This window comes from Sinohyriopsis cumingii, chromosome 8 (genome assembly GCF_028554795.1).
Source record: "Sinohyriopsis cumingii isolate HCF-2022 chromosome 8, ASM2855479v2, whole genome shotgun sequence".
In the NCBI taxonomy this organism is placed as follows: Eukaryota; Metazoa; Mollusca; class Bivalvia; order Unionida; family Unionidae; genus Sinohyriopsis; species Sinohyriopsis cumingii.
The window spans coordinates 101,746,048-101,770,513 of NC_142968.1; the positions used below are offsets into that span (position 1 = coordinate 101,746,048).

Here is a 24,466-nt window from a genome sequence, read left to right on the forward strand (position 1 = left end):
TTATGTGATCACTTGCAGTTTGCTGTTGGATCTGACTTATATATAAGTGAATATGGTATCCATGCTTGTGGCTTTGCAAAATATTGCATTTTCGTCAGTAGTTAAATTTTGTACATTAGCCTGTGATAGCAAAATGGGTACAAGCATCGATGGATTACAATGGGTCCTTAAATTTGTTACTTGTAGTAACCATGAGAACCATGAAATTTGATGTTATGTAAATGAAAACAGATTCATATTTCTTGTTAAAATAACTTTTTATATCAACTTACTGTTCCAGGACAAGAATATATAATTAACCTTATCATATATATGAGGAAGAAAGATGCTTGGGAGATAAAGTTAGATGACAGATTGCTACTTTCCAGGCAGCAAATACTGTGCAATGAAATTACACCCTCTTACATTGGAATGATTTATATATGTAATCTGATTACCTGTGCAATTTAAACCCATTGATCCAGCAAGCAGGTTTATCTGATGTTTTCACTAATATAACTTTGTTTGACAAACAAGGTTAAACAGGGCTTACCATCATGCTTATGTACTGAATATTTTGACTAGCAAAATACCAGTTATCTGTATATCAACTTTTCAGTCATATTGACTTACACCCAATGATGCTGACTTTCATCCAATCATACCAACTTACACCCAGTCATATTGATTTACACCCAATCATACTGACTTACACCCAGTCATATTGACTTACACCCAATCATATTGACTTACACCCAGTCATATTGACTTACACCCAATGATACTGATTTTCATCCAATCATACCAACTTACACCCAGTCATATTGACTTACACCCAGTCATATTGACTTACACCCAGTCATATTGACTTACACCCAATCATACTGACTTACACCCAGTCATATTGACTTACACCCAATCATATTGACTTACACCCAGTCATATTGACTTACACCCAATTATGTTGACTTACACCCAATCATACTGACTTGCTGCCAATCATATTGACTTACACACAATCATATTGACTTACATCCAATCATATTGACTTACACCCAAACATACTGATTACATCCAATCATACTGATTATACCCAATCATATTGACTTGCACCCAACCATACTGACTTACACCCAATCATACTGATTTACACCCAGTCATATTGACTTACACCCAGTGATACTGACTTACACCCAATCATATTGACTTACACCCAATCATATCGACTTACACCCAATCATACTGACTTACACCAATTATTGTGCATAAACATAGAGGCTATTATGTAAGGAAAAATTTCTATAGGGTTTTATTTTTTGTGATTTGATAAGTCAAGTGCTGGCATGATGATTTTCCAGATAGATATTGAACTTATGCATAAAAAGGTCTGGTTTGTGCATTAAAATAGTCAGAGACAATACTGTAAGAATTACTTCCCTTTCCAATCCTTCAATGCAATGCAAGATATAAATCAGCTTATGACCCAAACCAAAGTTATGTAGCACCAACAGAGTTTGATATTTGAATGGAGAACATTGAATGAGTTCAATATTGGCAACGTTTCTGCATTTGGCATTCAGGGACATTCTGGGCAAGTGGAAAATTAAAAAATGTTAATGTTACTGAAAACCTTTCTTTGTATGCAAGATGCTAGGATGAGGTAAGTAATGGGAAACAACTGAAAATTGAACATTTTTGTAAACAATGTCCTCATGTACATAAATCTTGTCTCAACAGCCATTTATCTCATTCAAATCTGTGGCCCATGATGGGTCCAGATAATTAACTTTTACTTGTTGCAAATGAACAAAAGAGCAAATTAACACAGTGGTCCCCTTATAAATTTTATACGGTCAGCCTTTCTGCAGCAGGAAAGTATCTTTATATCAAGAGAGGGGCTTTCAAGAGGGTTTAGGCATAATTGCATGTGAAGTATAAAAAATAAGTTGCAACTAATTCTGAAAGATGTAATATTTTCATTTAAAACTCTACATGTATGTTATGGAATCAGCATGATATAAACTGTCATTAGCATCATTTAAAACCAGTATAACATGCATGTTATAAACTCAGTGTGATACAAACATCATTTAAAACCACACATACATGTTATGAACACAGTGTGATACAAACATGGTTTAAAACCACACATGCATGTAATGAACTCAGTGCGATGTAACTATCCTTTAAAACCACACATGCATGTTATGAACTCAGTGTGATATAACTATCATTTAAAAACACACATGCATGTTATGAACTCAGTGTGATACAAACATCATTTAAAACCACACATGCATGTTATGAACTCAGTGTGATACAAACATGGTTTAAAACCACACGTGCCTGTTATGAACTCAGTATGATATAACTATCATTTAAAACCACACATGCATGTTATGAACTCAGTGTGATATAAACATGATTTAAAACCACACATGCATATTATGAACTCACTGTGATACAAACATTTAGAACCACACATGCATGTTATGAACTCAGTGTGATACAAACATCATTTAGAACCACACATGCATGTTATGAACTCAGTGTGATACAATCATCATTTAAAACCACACATGCATGTAATGAACTCAGTGTGATACAATCATCATTTAGAACCACACATGCATGTAATGAACTCAGTGTGATATAACTATCATTTAAAACCACACATGCATGTTATGAACTCAGTGTGATACAAACATCATTTAAAACCACACATGCATGTTATGAACTCAGTGTGATACAAGCATCATTTAAAACCACACATGCATGTAATGAACTCAGTGTGATATAACTATCATTTAAAACCACACATGCATGTTATGAACTCAGTGTGATACAAACATCATTTAAAACCACACATGCATGTTATACACTCAGTGTGATACAAACATCGTTTAAAACCACACATGCATGTTATGAACTCAGTGTGATACAAACATCGTTTAAAACCACACATGCATGTTATGAACTCAGTGTGATACAAACATCGTTTAAAACCACACATGCATGTTATAAATTCAGTGTGATACAAACATCATTTCAAACCACACATGCATGTTATGAACTCAGTATGATACAAACATCATTTCAAACCACACATGCATGTTATGAACTCAGTGCGATGCAAACATCATTTAAAACCACACACCAGGGACAAATATGTACTCTTGAGTGACTTTATTAAATTCAGTTCTTTGTCCATTACATCCTCAGTATCTTGGAATAGTTCACCTACACTTTTGAAAGTCTATATGTAGATGTATCCAGATGAAAGTAATTCAAATGAACCAAAACTTGGTCATTGTGGCATAAATCTTATGTTTAAGTGACTAATTTTTTTTAGCTGTTTATACATTATACCCTCAGTATCCTTAGACTATTTCTCCTGCACTGTAATTTGTACATAAGTACATTTTAACAAAAGTTACTTAACCAGAATAAGGCTAGGTCAGTGTGGCCTAAGTTTTATCCTTTAGTACTTTTTGTATTCTCAACTGTTGGTGTTTTTACATCCTCAATATCTTGAACCGTATGTCACCAACACTCATGAAAATTGGTATGTGACTGCACCTTGATGAGAGTAACTTGACAATACCAAGATTAGGTCACTGTGAGCATATAGCTATTTGTTTATCATATTTTCTTTATCTTGGGTCCCATTTCATCTATACCTAGGAAAATTCCAATATGGATGAATAAAAGGTATGCTATCCTTCCATAATTAAACCAGGTCACTCTGACATAATTTTTGCACATGACTGACTTTTGTCATTTCAGCTATCCATTTGTTAGACCCTCAGTATCTTGGACCATATTTCACCTACTTGTGAAACTTGGCATTCAGAAGGTAACTCAAACATACCAAAATTTGGTCACTATAACCTAATTTTCAGACTCAATATCTTGGAACCATATTTCTCCTGCACCACTGAAAATTGGTACATGGATTCATCACAGGGAGTAACACAACAACACCAAATGTAGGTCAATGTGACCTACCTGTTAGGTTGGATAGTCGCTGGTAATTTCTCCTCACCCATCTGTATATTTTTGAGTACTCAGTTGGCAAGGGTATTTTTGTGTCTACTAATAAACATCTTATTTTCATGTGTAGAAATGATTTAATTATTCTAAGCTAAACGAATTAGTGGAGTGCATAAAAATGCCCTGCACTGAGGACCCCTTGTGGGATTTTGGATATGGAATTAGCCCAATTCCTTCCCCTGCATGTATTAGTTTTCTGCATCATGTGATGCAAATTTGACCAGTCTAAATACTTGTAAAAAATACTGTTATAAACTGTCAGATTTTTATTATGTCAAAGATTCATAGGATTCAGTACACCAGCATGTATGACATTTTAATGGTAGAGATAAAATGTTTGAATTTTTATCTGGAATATCAGTAGAACATCAGCCTCGATTTTATAGAAAATGTTTTTCAGTCTGCATGCATATTGATCGCAGGTAATTTGTAAATTTTTTAAATCATTCTCAGCAATCAGGATGAGCAGTTATTTTAGATGAATTTCCTGTCTCTGTAGACTTGGAGTCAGGATAATCAGTGTTGGATTTATTTTTCTCTTTGGATTTTGGACTCAAGACTTTTATTAACCCAAAGTTCCCTTGAGATGAATATAGACTGATTGAATGAATGGGGTCTCAAAATGCGTTGGTTTTGTGCCCAATGTTACAATTGAATATGCAGTAATGTTGCTGTTGATAGGTTAATTTTCAATGATTGATTTTATTTAGTTTCATTTCCCCCTAATCAATGCAATTAGAATTGTATGACTGTGGTACTGAAAATATGATTAATAAGTATGAAGGCTTTGATAACATGACTGTTGTGACTGAAAATATTGCTAAGTATGCAGGCTTTGATAATATGACTGTTATGAATGAAAATATGTTTGCTTAGTATGCAGGCTTTAATAACATGACTGTTGTGACTGAAAATATGTTTGCTTAGTATGCAGGCTTTAATAACATGACTGTTGTGACTGAAAATATAATTGCTAAGTATGCCAGCTTTTTTAATATGACTGTTGTGACTATATGTAGTTACATGACAGCCAGAACTATATTTTGAAATTAACATTCATGGATTCCCTTTCTAAAATAAAAATGACTTAGTGGTGTTCCCTAAATATGTTCTGTACTAATTATTTATCTTTGCTTTGTTAGAACTTAATTTTTAATTTGAACCCTGTAACCAGTATTGTGCTGATATGCTGCAGAAGTTTATAATGCTGCACAGACCTGCTTTATACAGGAAATGAATAACAAAGAAACAGACAGACAGGCAATTAAAATAATGTATACTAGGGCTTGTATCCAACAATATGGGGCTGTTGTCTTTGAACTGTTGCCCAAAAGAAATATTGGCTGCTAAGGCTTTTGCCCCATGGATCCAAGTAGTCCAAGGTACTGACATCATTCACATCTCATATCTGTCTGCATGAGTTCATGTCTCATCTCAGTTAACATGGGTATGTGAGAGATGAGAGAGCTTCTCAGTAGCTCCTGTGAGGTCAGTGGTTCTTCCCCACCAAACTTATTATACTGGCCATCATGTATAGCCTATTATGTGCTGAAAAATGACAGTAAACCCACAGACCAAACTTGGCTAATAAACACTTACTAGAGAGAGCAGACTGATCTCAATATGTTCTTACTTAAAACTGATGTTAGAAGGATTACAGAATAAGTTCTGAAAAGCAGTCTTTCACATAATTTCTGTTAAAGTTGTTAAGATCAACTTTTATATTTCTATAACAGCTGGATCAAGCAGAGTTTATTCTTGATGAGCAAAAAAAAAATTGCAATTGCCGAACTGAGCAAGTGGAATTTAGATAGATAGGTTCTTATCTTAATAACATGCATATTGTTACAAGAACTGAAGGCTGCCCTTTATGTGACTGTCATGGCTGTTTTCATACAATTATAGCTCGTTAAGGCATTAAGATTTTTGCAATTCAGACCTAAAATGCAAGTAGGAAATGCATTTTCGGTCATTGCTGTATTGAACGTGGTGATCAATGTGTCCATGTCGGTATTGTCAGCAATGAGGATAGTGAGCAGTACAAATTTCCCACCAATCATTCTTGTGTGGCTCTCTTTTTTGACCTTCTTTAGATGGAACCTGAAGGTCATCATCACCAGATCATGGTCACTTCCTATGACCACTCCGGAAAAAGCTTATAGTTTTGGCGATGTTTTACTTGACTGTAGGCGCCTCTTCACCATGATGTAGTCGATCTGACTGTGATGGTCTCCTCTTGGACTGTGCCATGTCTATCTTCTGGATACTTTGTGCTGGCCGAAGGTGTTTGCCAGCATAAGGTCATTGAAACTAGCAAATTCCAGGAGCCTCAGCCCTCTCTCATTTGTCTGTGCATTGCAGCAGCGCCCACATGTTCCTTTCCAGTTCATGCAAGTGACCTCGCCTATCTTGGCATTCCAGTCACCTTGCACAACCAGAATGTCTTTCTTTGGCGTTTTATCCACAATTTCTTGCAGCTGGTGATAGAAGTCTTCCACATCTGCATCATCATAGTCTGATGTTGGGGCATATGCCTGTATTATGGTGATGTTGAATGGAGTTACCCTGAGGCAGATGGTAATTAGCTGGCTGGATACTGGCCGACTTCCTATGACAGTACTCACACTGTCCTTGTGTACAAGGAGCCCAACTCCCTGCTCATGTTTGTCTTCTCTGCCACTGAAGTACAGTTTACTCATGTTCCAGGTGTCAATGATGATGTTGTTCCTGACACGAATCTTGCTGCTCTGAGCAACAGTCATATACTTTCCACCTCCGCCCTGGTGCACGATGGAAGGTGACGACCAAGCTAGTATGGGGTAGGTAATGGTTGTCATTTTTCATGTGGTGTGTCTAGGGCAGCTGTTGTCTGGCAGAACCCAACCCTCTCCAGGCCTGACCACAGCTGATTTCCTCCAACTTGGCTGGCCAGGGTTGGTAAATAATATAATTTATGTTTTAGGAAAAAGAATCTTTTGAGAGCTTATCCTAGTTGCATGTGAAAAAAATAGAGACATTGTTTTATTGATGGAATTTCAGTTCTTTAGCAGGCTTTGAGTTTGGAACACTCATTACGAAAATTAGCACCTGACTCTTTGGTGCAGAATTGAAAACACATGTTTCAAACACATGCAGGTCCAGAAAATGACACAGCTCATATCCTTTTCTCTACACAGAAGCTGACATCCAGTTTTCATCTGTACTAATACATATAGGTTTGATCATGAGCACTCAAAAATTGTAAGTTATGAAATTATTATTATCATGGTGTTTGCATAGGTTTACTATGGGAACTGAATTTGTACTGTGAGTCCTTCAGTCTTCACTGCAGTGGCTACTGTAATAAAAATGTGGTTGCAAGGGTGTTTGTCATTTGTTTTAAAAATACTTCCATCTGGGCTGTCAGTTTTTGTTCAAAACATTGTCAGGCTTGTTACTCTGATCACTACCAGGGCTGTTTTCGTAGAATCTTGCTACCATGCTGTTGTAGAAAAACATACCTGGTAGGACTATTTTCCTAGAATGGTTGTCAGCGCTATATTTCCATTCCAAAAGTAACAACAAAAGAATATCATATATTATGTCTGTTATCGCAAAATATAGTGTCCAGTCTGTTATCAGAAAAAATGTCTGCAAAGGCTGTGGTTATAAAACATTTGTACTGCCATTAGTGATAAAAGTGAACAGTATCCAGGTATCACCAGTGACTTGCATTTGAAGCATGAGCTTGTGCCTGTTTCTGTACTCCCTCCAGTTTGTATATGGTATGCATCATTTTCTTGAGCTTGTTATGCTGTTGCATAATACATTACATAGCACAATGACACCCTGTGGACCCCAGCCATCATAATTTAGAGCAAGGCTCACTGTTATAACCCATAAGACATGGTGTGCATAATAGAATCCTTCCTTATAAATTTGCTTACTGTGGACCCCAGCCATCATAATTTAGAGCAAGGCTCACTGTTATAACCCATAAGACATGGTGTGCATAATAGAATCCTTCCTTATAACTTTGCTTACTGAAAGTAGTTTCTTTAAGAAAAGAGTGTCACAGGTATTGATTAAACAATCAAGAATGGTGTTCATTACATTCAAAAGTCCATACAAATATAAAGTTTGATTTTCCAAATTTATTCCAGTATGCAGTGGTCCATCACCATATGGTATCTTCTTATAACACAGTCCAATTTTATAAGGCATCACCACGGATCCTTTTACATTATTACATAATACAACAGTGACCCCTCACTATAAATCCCATCTGCATACCACTAGTGCTCTTATATTGCAGGTATAGTCCTTGATATCATTATATTATTCAATAGTAGTTCATATTACCTTACTATAAATCCCCTCATTATAATGCTACCATTCTTATAATGTGAGGATGGTCATGGATCCCTATACATTATTCAATAGTACTACAATGACCTCTCACTGTATAACCCCTCAGTATAATATTGCCCCTCTTTTATTGCAGGTATGATCCTTGATCCCATTAAATTATCCAGCTTTTCAATATTCCCTCACTATAAATAACCTTAGTATAACACTTATGTGGGTGTGGTCCTTGGCTCCATTTCATTATTCAGTAGTATTACAATGACCCCTCACTATATATATCCCCTCAGTGTAATATTGCCCCTGTTATATTGCAGGTATGGTCCTTGATCCCATTAAATTATTCAGCAGTTCAATATTCCCTCATTATAAATTACCTCAGTATAACACTGCCCCACCTATGTGGATATGGTCCTTGGTTACATTTCATTATTCAGTAGTAGTACAATTGCTCCTTACTATAAATCCTCTCAGTATACTGCTACCATTCTAATGGTGTGGGGATGGTCATGGATCGCATTACATTATTCAAGAGTATTTACCATGATCCCTCACTATAAATCCCCTCAATGTACTACTGCCCCTCTTATAATGCAGGTATGATCATTGATCCCATCAAATTGGGTAAATTTGGTTTAATCATTACTTCTTATTAGCTATTAGAGACAATTCCAATGTGATTTCACATGAGTACAGAAAATGTTTTTCTTCATCATGTTGTCAATGGTTATTTCCAGTAAATTTAGTCAAAATCTTTAACACAAATACACAAGTAATTGACTTTTCTTGCAATCTTTAAGTTTTAACTTTTGTTTGTGTGGAGCTACTACAGCACAGTTTGAATTAAATGTAAAGTAGCTGGTGGTGTATTTTTGCTATTTATTTTATCATCCATTTGGAAAATGGCTACCTAATGGCAAAAAAAAGTCATTTCCATATATACGCACTTATAAGCTGAGTCAAACTGCAAACTACAAAGATCCTGATCTTTTGTAGCATAATGCACCTGCAGATCAGGGTCTGTACAGTTTGTTCTACTGATTACTCCTAACAAACTGTACAGACCCAGATTTGCCAGCACATTATGTGACATCAGATCTGGGTCTGTGCAGTTTGCAGTTTGATTCATCTTATTTGTGAATATTTATGGTAAGCAGCTGATGTCAAAATCAAGAACTGTAAATTACAAACAGGAAGCTCTTCCAAAGTAGCTAAAATGGCTTGATTTCTCAAGAAGTAACCTTTTTTTTGCAATAATATCGGGGGGTGGGGGGGGGGGGTGCCGAGTGGTCTAGAGCACTCATCATTAAGGATCACTGCCATCTCACCTCTGTCTGCATGGGTTTGAGTCTCAGGCTCATTCGTTTTGAGAAAACTTGGTAGCTTCTCATGGCTCAGTGGTTCTTTCTGGGGCTTTCCTGGGTTCTTCCTCCATGATTATAGCCTATCCTGTGCTGAAAAATGGCGTTGAACCTTATTACAACAACAGCAACAACAATAATAATATCTGGGTAAATGTATAAAGGAAACATTCTTTTATTAATATCTGCTCTGCTTTTATTCCTGGTATGGTATTATTTGCAAGGTTTGATCTTTTTATTGATCCATTTATCTGCAGTAAACAGTCTGAAGATATGGTTCCTGTGATGAATAAGTTTATTATTAAACAGTTGCATGCAGATGCATGAGATAAAATTCAATATAGCACTTTCATACACTATATAGCTCTTTATCAAAGCAATATTTAATATTATGTACTTATTGACAGAGCTATAAAGAAACTCTTCAATTGTGTAATATAATAACAAAGTTCCTCAAGATTCCTTCAAGTGTAACATTATGCAATTATAGGCACAATGACTTGTCACAGTGGATCAGTCAATTAAGAATTGCTGATAGTGCTGAAAGAAAAATATTGTAAAATCGATTCTGATTATTAGTCATAAAAAGAACTGGTAAATTGTCTGATGGGGCAGTCAAATGCCTGATGGGGCAGTCAGTTGTCTGATGGGGTAGTCAAATGTCTGATGGGGCAGTCAATTGTCTGATGGGGCAGTCAAATGTCTGATGGGGCAATCAAATGTCTGAGGGGTAAAGTTTCTCATCAATTCATGCTGCTACCATACAGTGGTATTTTTCGCTGCACATAACTTTTAGAGGCCATAGATGTCTTAAAAATAGTCCTCTCAAAATAATGTCAGTATATATTATAAAACATCTTTTTAACTATAGTCGATATATGTAAAAATTTAAGATATGCCTTATGGGACTAAACCACAAAATTTTATGTCTGTAAAAATATGTGCTATTTGAATGCCATATTAGAACTATTGGAGGATAATGTCATGGTTCTTATTAAAATTAAAGGAGTTGCAGTGGCTCATTGTTTAGCACACATGTCTCATATCTTAAACAGTGCCGGTTCATATCCTACATAGGGCCAGCTAAGGTCAGCCACCATTGTATTTCCTCGGGCAAGGCAATTTACTCCATGAGTAAACATGAACGCAAAATAATCTACTTTTATTGTTGTGCCATACAACACTAAACCAAAACCCATCCTTTTGACCATTTTTGTTTGTGGTCATGAACTTTTTGACAAAAGATCACTATATTTTGATATACATTTTTTGGGATCTGCCATACCATTACTTCTAGTACTGGAAACAAATACTGAGGCAGTGTACTCTTTTTCGTCACCATAAACACTAACCATTCAGCCATCTTGGCATCTAATCAGAATGAAAAAAAATCATTTTAAAATTTGCATAACTGTGCAACAATTAAAGTAAAACACATTTTGTTTAAATTCTTATTTCGAGATATTCATATGTTAAATAAGAACTTGTAAAAAAAAAGTTTCAATGAGAAATACTAGCATAAAATGAATGCAGTAATTTAAATGAATTCTGTGTAAGTGTTGATTATTGTTGTAATGTAATTATAAAATAATAAGATTAAAATAATGAAATAATAGACATGGCCCATTTAAAAAAATAATGAAATAATAGGCATGGCCCATTTAAGAATGAAGGGCCTTACAAATTCACTCCAGGAGGACTTAAAGGCCTCATATCTTGGAAGGTTTGACAAAGTTTGGTTATCAGATAACAGCTAAGTTACTTGCTACCTTAATCCTGTTGGCCCGATTGCTTAACTGTCATCATTAACTGAATGATCTGGATGTTAAAAAATAATGACTTTCCATGTGACCAAATAATTTATGTACTAATGAAAATTGTCATGTTTGCTGAATATTTTGTCTGTAAAGTTAATATCTCTCTTGTAAGGATGATATCAATGCACCTAGCAAGTTCAATACTGGTCAGAATCCTTGTAAGGATGGTATCAATGCACCTAGCAAGTTTAATACTGGTCAGAATCCTTGTAAGGATGGTATCAATGCACCTAGCAAGTTCAATACTGGTCAGAATCCTTGTAAGGATGGTATCAATGCACCTAGCAAGTTTAATACTGGTCAGAATCCTTGTAAGGATGGTATCAATGCACCTAGCAAGTTCAATACTGGTCAGAATCCTTGTAAGGATGGTATCAATGCACCTAGCAAGTTTAATACTGGTCAGAATCCTTGTAAGGATGGTATCAATGCACCTAGCAAGTTTAATACTGGTCAGAATCCTTGTAAGGATGGTATCAATGCACCTAGCAAGTTCAATACTGGTCAGAATCTTAGTCTGCTTGAATTAATGCAAAATCAGTTGATTAAAGTCTCAATCATTTAAAAATACTGGTACCTAAAATGACCTTGACCCAGATTTTAGTAATTTATGCAAACTGTTGATTGGAGAGTGTTCTGATACTGAGATTGTTCCACAGTGTATAGATTCTCTTTGACAATTGAAAATATTGCTGAAATGATTTAAATTTATTAATATTATCTTACCTCTAAAAATCTGAAAGATAACCAAACTTTTTTTCAAAGATGTCTGAACCAATCATGATACAACAACTCCAACTATGGCAGTGATTTTCCTAAATATATAAATGAGCCATATCACTTGAATTGATCCAGGAATTTAATTTTAAGATATCATTATTTGCAATGCTAATATAGATGTGAAGACCAAACTAAAACCAAAATGACTTTATTAATGGAAAATCTGCCATTTGAATAAAACTGAGACAACAAGAAATTGGAAACTTGCATGACTGACATATTAGATAAAGTTTATTAATGTGCAAAATATATGTTAAGGTTATTCAACAATACTTATTTAACACCACTTCTACTGGTTAAATTGGTTACATTATAAAATAAAGACAAATTTATGGCCAATCATAATTAAATGCCAGCACTTGCTAGTGGTTTCCATTTATCTGATTTCATGTTTATGACTGCTTTGTCTCCCTTTGTATGCTTTCCAGTGCTAAAAAAGAAAGACACATGCAATCAGCATGTTGGCTTGTTGTGGTGCTGATGACATTTCATTTTTCAGTTATCAATATGCTTTATTAATTAACTCCCCTCACTGTTTTTCCTTTATCATCACCTTTAACAAGGTTGCAACTTGTTTTGTAATGGAAATGCATGATCATAATTTGTAGAGTGTCAGTTGTTTTTATTGCTGCCTACTTACAGCACCTTCAGTTAATCCACACAATAGTTAGGATAATCCACACAATAATTAGGATAATCAAAGCAGTTCTATGGTCTGACAGTAGTCTAATGAATCGCCTATTTTTGAGCACATGAGAACTTTCCTTCATTTATGTTCCAACTTGACTTTTTTTTTATTTTTCATGCAGCTTTGAAAGGTGTACTTAGTGTCCCAAAAATTTGTATGTACTATTAAAAATAATAAAAATAGTTTTCTGGAAAATTGGAGGCTCCATATATTTAGGCAAATAAAAGTATGCATTCAACTCCCTTACATTTGTTTTTTATGATCTCATTTCCTAACTTAATTAACCTGCAGAGTTCCCTCACTATAAACTCCTCACTGTACAGTTGCCCCTCTTATAACTGTGTTTTATGAACCTAGCAAAATTTTGTTTCATGCTTGATTTATTCAACTTAATTTTGTATTCCTGGCTAATGTGATAACTGCTTACGTGGTTTCCCTCATTCAGTACCAATTTTTGTTTATTATGACACAGTCTTGTTACACCCCAATATAAGGCACACCAAATTTTAATGTGTTTCATGGCTACCAGCATTAAAAGATGGTACATATTACATAATGATATCGTATGGTTATGATGTGTACTTCATGTAACTCTGATTCAAAGTATTTACTTTGATAAAAGCAAGAAACCTGTGAAAATTTATTTTCCTGTATTTGTATCCTCCTCTATTGTTAATTAGTGTTCATTGAAGCATTTGAAGCGCTTTTCTTAATAGGGGATGCACATATAATGATTTCATTCAATTTGTGCCATGACAATGCTGCCACAAAAGAGTATTTACTCATTTTTAGAACTCTAGTTTATGAAATATTTTAAATTATAATTTGTAATATTTTCACGATAGTTAAATAACTCATTCATATGCATGGGTACAGGTACATTGCTGTCATTAATATACAACATCCTGTCAGTGTTTGTCATTAATACACAGCATTATGTTAGTTTTTGTCATTAATATATAGCATAATGTCAGTTTTTGTCATTAATATACAGCATCATGTCAGTTTTTGTCATTAATATACAGCATCATGTCACTTTTTTCATTAATATACAGCCTTGGGTCAGTTTTTGGCATTAATATACAGCATCATGTCACTTTTTTCATTAATATACAGATGTTGGTTTTGTCATCATTATTCAGCATCATATCAGATTTTGTCATTAATATACAGCATCATGTCAGTGTTTGTCATTAAGATGCAGCATCATGTCAGTGTTTGTCATTAAGATGCAGCATCATGTCAGTTTTGTCATTACTATACAGATGTTGGTTTTTGTTGGCTATATACAGCACCATATCAGTTTTTGTCATTAATATACAGCATCGTGTCAGTTCTTGTCACAATATAAAACTAAACAAAACACAGATTACTATGCAACATTAAAATACCTTTCAGCGAAACTCCAAGCTTAGGCATAATGTGTACTCCATCAGTAGAGAGTTCATTCTCTTGCTTACATATGTAAAATTTGAGCATATTGAGCTCATCAGTTATAACGAAATTATACCATAATTTGTTATTTTTTCTTAAACAGGAGGTTCACCATTTTCTCATTGGGAGCACTGCATTTCTGATGTGTAACATACACTGCTGTTTAATGCTCTTATAGCATGGTCCATTAAACTAAATTCAGCCATCAAGGGTTTGAGTGGAAAAGAGGACCAAGTGTCTGTAGCATTAGTATGCAAAACACAGGTAAGTAAGTTCACTGCATTCAGCTGCAAATTATTGTAAATGTGGTTTTATAAACTAAAAACCTAATTGCTGTAAAGAATGAGCAATTCTTATTAAAAAGTTCATATAATTCATAAGGCTTATGATCGTTACAAAATAAAGGTTTCGCCTGCTTTGAAGAATGTATGATAATTGACAAGACAAATTAACCATGTCAGGTGATACTTCCATCATTGGCCCTTTGGTTGAAATAGTTTTTGAAATGTGATTCAACAGCTTAGGTCACATGACTCTCATACTAACCTACACTAATGCAAATAGAAGGAACATGCCAATTAGAACATTTATACATATTTAATGTATAAATGAATTTTTCTATTTTTAATTTGGCTTTTAATCAGTTGCCCACATTTTCATGATTTTGGTAGCTAAGAGTGGATGTTGTATGGACTTCATATAACTTATCTGTGATGAAGATTTGATTTACCATTTAATAAAATGTAGAATTCTTGTGCATACATATTTGCTTGTTTTAGTGATGGATGATTTTTGCATGACCTTTTCACCTGTACTTATTTGTTTCTAACTGCCCATCTCTGTATGCAGAATTGTTTTGGAATAATATGACTGTTTGAGCAGAATCCATATAACTTATACAAAACTAGTATTTATATTCAAACTGGGTGAAATTGGACTGAATGTGTGATGCATATGTGCAGGCAGATTGCTAATATAAAAACAGTCAGTGAAACTAATATGTTTATCATTACCATAGCAACCAAATAGAGTGAAAAAATGTTTGTTGAAAAAAAATCACATAATTTATACTTTTCCATCAAGTATAATTATCAAAATTGTCAATGGTCAGATTTGTATACATATCACTGTGTCCTCAGTGATTTTTTTCTCTCGATCTAATCTGGATGATTACATTTTGATTTCTAACAGGTCATTACATTTGAGTAGGTTGTAATATATAGTTGTTGCAACATTTATGTTGTTTTCATTTAATTATCAATTGTCTCCATACTACACGTGACTCTGTTCAGTTATTTATTGTTCAATGTTAAGTAACCAATACTACTCATACAGAAATTGTTCAAGAATTTACTTTGGTTGCCATGTTGACAAAAATAATTGTACAGAGTGCCATATATATTAGCTTATAAGTCAAGCCGAACTGCAATCAGCGGACATCCAGATCTCCCAGAGCATAATGCATCTGCAGATCAGGGTCTATATTGTTTGTTCTACTGATTATTACTATCAGACTGCACAGATACAGATCTACCAGTGCATTATGCAATGTCAGTTCTGGGTTTGTGCAATTTGCAGTTGGCCTCATCATATAAGCTAGTATATACAGTATTCAAAAATTAAAAAATGTGGAATGTATTTAAAGAAATATACTGGCAGAATCTTTATCAAAATTAAACAGCATTCATTTTCTTTTTGAAAGTGTAATCACCATGTTTTAACTTTACTATGAATTTAAAATACTTATTATATCTGAAAGTAAATACATGTACTAATTATTATACCTGAAAATAAATACTAATTATTATACCTGAAAATAAATACTAATTATTATACCTGAAAATAAATACTAATTATTATACCTGAAAATAAATACTAATTATTATACCTGAAAATAAATACTAATTATTATACCTGAAAATAAATACTAATTATTATACCTGAAAATAAATACTAATTATTATACCTGAAAGTAAATACTAATTATTAGACCTGAAAGTAAAATACTAATTATTATACCTGACAGTTAATGCTAGTTATTATAACTGAATATAGATACTAATTATTATACCTCAAAGTAAATACTAATTATTATACCTGAACATAAATACTAATTATTATACCTGAAAGTAAATACTAATTATTAGTCATGAAGTAAAATACTAATTATTAGACCTGAAAGTAAAATACTAATTATTAGACCTAATGTTGTTGTTGTTGTTGGGTTTAACGCCATTTTTCAGCACACAGTAGGCTATACATGGTGGCCAGTATTAATGGTGTAGGAAGAACCCAGGAAATCCCCAGAAAGAACCACTGACCCTCGACAAGCTACTGGCAAGCTTTCTCACATACCCACATTGGCCGAATCCAAGACTCGAACCCACGCAGACAGAGGTGAGATGGCAGTGATCCGTAACAGAGAACACTTTAGACCACGCGGCCACTCAGGGCCCCTATTAGACCTGAAAGTAAAATACTAATTATTATACCTAAAAGTAAATACTAATTATTATACATGAAAATAAATACTAATTATTATACCTGAAAGTAAATACTAATTATTGTACCTGAAAGTAAATGCTAATTATTAGACCTAAAAAACAATACTAATTATTATACCTGAAAGTAAAATACTAATCATTATACCTGAAAGTAAAATGCTAATTATTAGACCTAAAAAACAATACTAATTATTATACCTGAAAGTAAATACTAATTATTATACCTGAAAGTAAATGCTAATTATTATACCTGAAAGTAAATGCTAATTATTAGACCTAAAAAACAATACTAATTATTATACCTGAAAGTAAATACTAATTATTATACCTGGAAGTAAATGCTAATTATTAGACCTAAAAAACAATACTAATTATTATACCTGAAAGTAAAATACTAATCATTATACCTGAAAGTAAATACTAATTGTGTGTGTGTGTGATTTAGATTTTTAATGTAGCTTTAACAATTTTTCAGTCTTATTGCTGTTATTTCTGCAGTGTGGCAGTTTATAATGATGTCTAGCACTGGGGCATCATGCTGCAGACATGTAGCATGATGTCCCACTCAACCAGATTATTCTGACACCAGGCCGACCAGTCCTAACACTAACCTCTTAATGCTGAGTGCCAAGTGAGGCACCTGTTAGTACCATTTTTGTAAGTCTTTGGTATGACTTGGCCAGAGATTGAATCCATGACCTCCCACATCTGAGGTGGACGCTCTAACCACTAGACCACCGGAGCAGTTCCTAAATACTAATTATTATACCTGAGAGTGAAACACTAATTATTATACCTGAAAGTAAATTGCTGATTATTATGCATGAAATTAAAATACTAATTATTATACATTAAAGTAAAATACTAATTGTTATACTAGAAAGTAAAATACCAGGTACTAATTATTATATGTGAAAGTAAAATGCTAATTATTATACATGTAGAATTATATTGATCATGATAATGTTTGAGGAGAATAATGTTTCAGCAATCAAGTGAAACTAAGGCAGTTTAAGAGAAAACTTAATTTTCTCATTTTAAATTTATCAAAAGGTAGATGTCTCGCAAATCTTACCTAAACACAAATAGATGTAAATTTTACTGATTGCATGGATCATTAGACAATTACATGTTACTACTGTGACATCTGTAATGACAGACACCAAACCCAACTACACTTATGCCAAAAACTGCAGTAGATTTGATTTTTGTATGAAGACACATGTCAAAATAAAGAACATTGTGGATTTTGTTTTTTAGACATACATGTATACAAATTTATAACCTTCTTTGGATGATCTGATAGCACCTAAATATTTTTTGTTTTTGCCAGCTTAACTACAGAATTTTCTGTACTTATGAACTTTTCTTATAAACATATGAACTGAATACATAACACAAATGAAAAGGTATATGTGATTGCTTTAAACAAAATTTGTTTAATCCATTCATTAAATTAAATACAGTGTGAAAATATTTAGTAAATACAGAAATATAGAATCAAATGTAGACTCAGAAAAACATGTAAATATGTGTACCAATTATCACCAATGAGATATCATGGCACGATATCACTGGAAGATAAAAGAGTTAATTCAGTTTGTTTGAAGTATCAGACAGATCTACCATTGACCAGCACTGTAATAATTGCAGTTTTGACATATATCTTGTTTATATGATAATCCAGTATTCAGAAAATTGTATATTCAGTAATAGCTAAGACTGAAATGAATATTATTAAAGTGATAACAAATTTTAATACAGTTTTTCCTTTAATTGTAAGGCTGGAATTTCACTTTAATTGTAAGGTTGGAATTTTCCTTTAATTGTAAGGACAGGATTTTCCCTTAATTCTAAAGCTGGAATTTACCTTTAATTGTTAGGCCAGAATTATCCTTTAATTGTAAGAACAGAATTTTCCTTTAGTTTTAAAGCTGAAATTTGTCTCTAATTGTAAGGCCAGAATTATCCTTTAATTTTAAGGCTATAATTTCCCATTAATTGTAAGGCCAGAATTTAGCTTTATTTCTAAAGCTGGAAATTTCCCTTTAATTGTAAGACTGTAATTTCCCTTTAATTGTAGGGCCAGAATTTCCCTCTAATTGTAAAGGTGTAATTTCCCTTCAATTGTAAGGCCAGAATTTCCCTTTAATTATAAGACTGTAATTTCCCTTTAATTGTAAGGCCAGAATTTCCCTTTAATTATAAGACTGTAATTTCCCTTTAATCATAAGGCCAGTTTAATCCCCTTTAATTGTAAAACCAGAATTTCACTTTAATTGTAAGGCTAGAATTTTGTTTTAGTTGTAAGGCTAAAATTTCCCTTTAATTGTAGGGACAGAATTTCCCTTTAATTGTAAGGCCAGAATGTTCCCCTTAATTTTAAGGCCAATGTATCAGTAAAGCCAGCAAAGAGTCCCATGACATAAAATATACATTAAAGTTAACTAGCAGGCTGTTGGAAGCAGTAATGAATAAAACCTATTGATCATGATCCATAATATGCTATTGATTGCTACAGTATTGATGACAGTAACATCTGGACAAATACATGTACTGGTATGTATAACATCAGTGTAACAGCTTCCGACTCTGTCTTCTTTATTGAGGTGTTACAGTTATTATTACCATCTGAGAGTTTTTACATGGTGTTAACCTGGATATTTGTATGTGAATGTTTTGTTCCTAAGTCATTGTGTAATGTATTTTGTGAAAAACATAAAACAGTGAGATTCAGCAGTCTTCACTGGATAGAGTGTAGCTGTAACAGCTTTCATCTTTAATCTGTAGCATTGTGGTAAATATGTTAGGTTGTCAATGTCAGAATCAAGGGCCGTCATTACCTTCAAAAAAGCATGTACTGGATAGCAATGAAAACTATTTACATTTTTACAATTTAATGCTTGTAGGCTCTGCATATTTTATACATAGGAAAGTTGATCAGGATAGGGAAGAAATCCATTTGGTACGAAAGTTGATCAGGATAAGGAAGAAATCCATTTGGTATGAAAGTTGATCAGGATGAGGAAGAAATCCATTTGGTATGAAAGTTGATCAGGAGAGAGAAGAAATCCATTTGGTATGAAAGTTGATCAGGATGAGGAAGAAATCCATTTGGTATGAAAGTTGATCAGGATGAGGAAGAAATCCATTTGGTATGAAAGTTGATCAGGATAGGGAAGAAATCCATTTGGTTGTGATATAAGGTATATTGCTTGGAATTTTTAAAAAATGTATTTTGTTCCATTAGTGGTACTCTGTAGTAATTAGAATTTATTTCAAATTTCATTATCATGCCAGTCATCCTGAATTAATAGAATGGGATCTATTGGGGGGTAAGTATTCATGAACCTAAATTTGAATCAGATCTATTGGGGGGTGGGGATAAGTATCAATGAACCTAACATGTAATAGGATCTATGGGGGAGGGGTAAGTATTAATGAACCTAAATTTGAATAGGATCTATTGGGGGTACTATCAGTTAACCTAAATATGAATAGGATCTATGGGGGGGGGGGGCAAGTATCAATTAACCTAATTTTGAATAGAATATAGTGGGGGGTAAGTATCAATGAACCTAAAATTTGAATAAAATCTATTGTGGGGTAAGCATCAGTGAACCTAATTTTGAATAGGATCAATTGGGGTGGGTAGGCATCAGTGAATTTAAATTTGAATAGAATCTATTGGGGGGTAAGTATCAATGAACCTAAATTAAAATAGAATCTATGGTGGTGGTGGCGGGGGGTGGGGGTGGGGGGGTAAGAATCAATTAACCTAAATTTGAATAGAGTCTGTTGGGGGTGAGGTAAGTATCAGTTATCCTAAATTTAAATATAATCTATTGGGGTTAGTATCAGTGAACCTAAATTTTAATAGAATCTATGGGGGGGTGGGGTAAGTATCAATTGACCTAAATTTGAGTAAAATCTAGTGGGGGGGGGTAGGTATAAGTATTAATTAACCTAATTCTGAATAGAATCTATGGGGGGGGTAGTATTAATGAACTTAAATTTGAATATGATTTATTAGGGAAAGTGCTAAGTATCAATTAACCTAATATTGAATAGAATCTATTGGGGGGGGGGTAAGTATCAATTAACCTAAATTTGAATCAGATCTATGGTGTATGTGTGCTAAGTATTAATGAACCTAAATTTTAAGAGAATGTGGGGGGGTAAGTACCAATGAACCAAACTTTGAATTGAGTGTATTTGAGGGTTAGTATTAATGAACCTACATTTGAATAGAATCGTTGGGGGGGGGGTTAAGTATCATTGAGCCTAAATTTGAAAAGGATCTCCTGGGGGATAAGTATTAATAAACTTAAATTTGAATAGAATATATTGGGGGTCAGTATCAATGAACTTAAATTTTAATAGAATCTATTGTGGATAAATATCAATGATGCTAAATTTGAATAGACTATGTTGTGGTAATGAGTATTAACATAAATCAAAACATGAATTATAACTTGTCAGCATTATTCAGCAGGTTCATGTTTGCCAAAAATGTGTTTTAGACTTCTCATAACTAATAATAATAATAATAATAATAATAATAATAATGATGATGATGATGATGATGATGATGGTAACAACAACAACAATAATAATAATAATAATGATGATGATGATGATGATAATAATAATGATGATAATACTAATAATGATACTAATAATAATGATAATAAATATGCTTACCAGATGTGCTGGTTTGGATCATTGTAAAAAGGGACTACTGGATGTGTTGGTTTGAATCATTGTAAAAGGGACAACCGTATGCTAGTTTGGATCATTGTGAAAAAGGACTACCAGTTATGCTAACTTGGATCATTGTAACAAGTGAATACTGGATATGATAGATTGGATCATTTTAACAAGTGAATACTGGATATGCTAGATTGGATCATTGTAACAAGTGAATACTGGATATGCTAGATTGGATCATTGTTAAAAGGGACTGCCAGATATGCTAGATTGGATCATTGTAAAAAGTGGAATATCTAATATGCTGGTTTGGATCATTGTAAAAAGGGACTACCAGATATGCTAGTTTGGATCATTGTAAAAAGGTACTAAAGATATGCTAGTTTGGATAATTGTGAAAATGACTGTCAGATATGCTAGCTAGAATCATTGTAAAAAGGGACTACTGGATATGCTGGATTGAATTTTTGTAAAAGGGACTGCCAGGTAAGCTGGTTTGGATCATTGTAAAAAAGAACCTTCCAGATATGGTCATTTATAAGCCAAATCCATCTGCAAACAACAAAGATGCAGATCTGCTATTGTATAATATGCTTGCTACATAGTTTGCTTGAAATAATCAGTTGAATAAACACTGATCTGCTGGCACATTATGCAGCAGCAGACCAAAGTCTGTGTTTGTTTGCAGTTAGACTGGACTTATATGCAGGTATATACAGTACTCTTCCAGTAAGAAAGAAAGGCTTGTTTAATCAAGAGTAAATTAATATTTTTCTTTTGCATCAATCTTAGGCAATTTATATTATATCTCCTTAGATTTTGAATCATAATAAGTTTATAATTAATTGTACAGAAATATGTACCACTTTTGCATTTCCCCATCTTTAGAATATGACTGTGATTGATGAATGTTTTCCCTTAAGATTTTCAATGCCTGTTTGTTACTCACACACAAATCTAATTATTTGTAATGAAGGCTAGCAGTAGTGTGGAACTAACACTAATGTTTCCTTTGTGATCCTAATTATCAAGGGAAGCAACTGTCTCCCATTTTCTAAGAGGAATTGGTGTGGGCTTTTAATTTTCTTCATGAGAACAAAAGCTTGACAATAGCTGTGCCCCACAGTGACATGTTATTGAATTAAAGACATTAACTTGCTTGTGAACAAGAATTGATGCTTAACATGTCAAGAAGAGGGGTGTGAGATGGATGAAAAGGGCATCTTATGGCTATACATCCAGGGATTTAAATGCAGGTAGAAGCAGCAATAGCATGGAAGAAGATAATGAAGATGCTAATCAGTTAATAGGGATGCTGTGCATGCTGGACATTAGGCAGCAGCCTTTGTTGAATTGTGAATTTGAGAGCCTTTGCACATACTATCATCCTGTCATTGTATACCATATTTCTCCAACAATAAGCTTGGGGACATTCTTATTATTGGATTGAACCCAGAAAAATGAATTCTTGTAAGGAAAAGACACAAATAGAGAGAAAAAGACAGAAAAGACATGGATAGAGATTGAAAGAAAGAAAAGACATGAATAGACAAGAGGGAAAGAAATTAGTGCAAAAAGACATAAGGCAAATTACATAACATAAAAAATTAAGTAGACAATGAACAGTATTTCATTACAAAAGAAAAATAATAGAAACATTTGATATTTGCAATTAGTGTCATTTACATCTGAAAAAATCATTTAAAGATAACAAAGATTAGAAGCAAATAATCAGCAAAGCCAAAGTGGGAAGTTGGGCTTGTTTGTTTTAAATTTGAGACAGAGACAGAGAGAGAGGTAAATACTCAGTTTATTGAAAAATTCTCATACTTGACCATTTCCATAAATAATATTACATATATGCAATACTAAAGACAATACAGTACTCAACATTTTTTATTTTTTGCTTATCAAACTTCTTTTATTTTGCCAAAACTCTTTTGGGACTACATAACCATAAAGATGGCAATAGTATATAGACATGGACTGTTCCATTTATTCTTGGTGCTGGCTGTTTATTGTATGGACCTAACCAACTGTTACTCATCTTGCCATAATGTGAGATTATCGACCAAAATTGAAGTTCTATTCGTTTGGATATTAAATATTTCCATCCACATTGAGTCACCTTTTTCATATTTAGAGAGTGTTTAGCATTCTTATTGATTTCATAATATACAGTTGATTTGAGACAATCACATGTTGTTGTCATGAAAAACGATTTTGAACACAAAGGAAATTAAATTTCTGCACAGAATAATAGTGAAAATGGCTTAAAATGTGTTCCTGTTAAATGCATGGTCATTCATTAAGGCAGAGCCATTTTCACTGATGATGCAATGAAGCGAACATTTCCTGGAACTGACAGTTTTAATCTTTGATTTTATTTTGGATTATGGCACACAGCCACATTCGGTGCAAGAATACAAGAAATATCATTGTAGGAGCCGTACAAGAGATGGCTATTGAGATTTTGTGTTTATAAAGTGTAATGAGTTGAATTAATTGAAAGTCAAGTCCAGTTCAGCTGAATACCACATTTATATCTTTTAAACATAGCAGAGATTTTTAATTTGTTGGATTATTTATATGTTCTTCAAAAGAAAGCAATAGTTATCAACTAACTATTGCATCTTCTTTGAAAACTAATAATGAACTACAGTAACACCTGTCTTGAAAGACTGCTGTTATGACATATCACCTGTCTTGAGAAATGACATTCTCGTTGCCTAGATTTATTGATTCTGTATGTTATGACCTGTATTTAGAGAACATGATTTTTTTGGCAGAAGGTGT

General features: G+C 33.5%; 1 protein-coding gene and 1 long non-coding RNA gene across 2 annotated transcripts in view; one reads left to right on the plus strand and one right to left on the minus strand.

Moving 5' to 3' along the window:
* Positions 1 to 6,284: 6,284 nt before the first annotated feature.
* On the minus strand, positions 6,285 to 6,869 carry LOC149794255 (protein CFDP2-like). The gene has a single exon (XM_089969096.1). The coding sequence runs from the start codon at positions 6,867 to 6,869 to the stop codon at positions 6,285 to 6,287; it is 585 nt and encodes a 194-aa protein (XP_089825222.1).
* A 7,705-nt stretch (positions 6,870 to 14,574) lies between these two features.
* Positions 14,575 to 24,466, plus strand: part of LOC149794256 (uncharacterized) — a 32,581-nt gene continuing 22,689 nt past the window's right edge. The window contains exon 1 of the long non-coding RNA XR_016422616.1: positions 14,575 to 14,720. This is a non-coding gene — a long non-coding RNA (uncharacterized LOC149794256). The remainder of the gene's footprint in view (positions 14,721 to 24,466) is intronic.

Coding starts and splice junctions, on each gene's coding strand:
- LOC149794255 (XM_089969096.1), bottom strand. CDS start 6,869: ATGACAACCATTACCTACCCCATACTAGCTTGGTCGTCACCTTCCATC.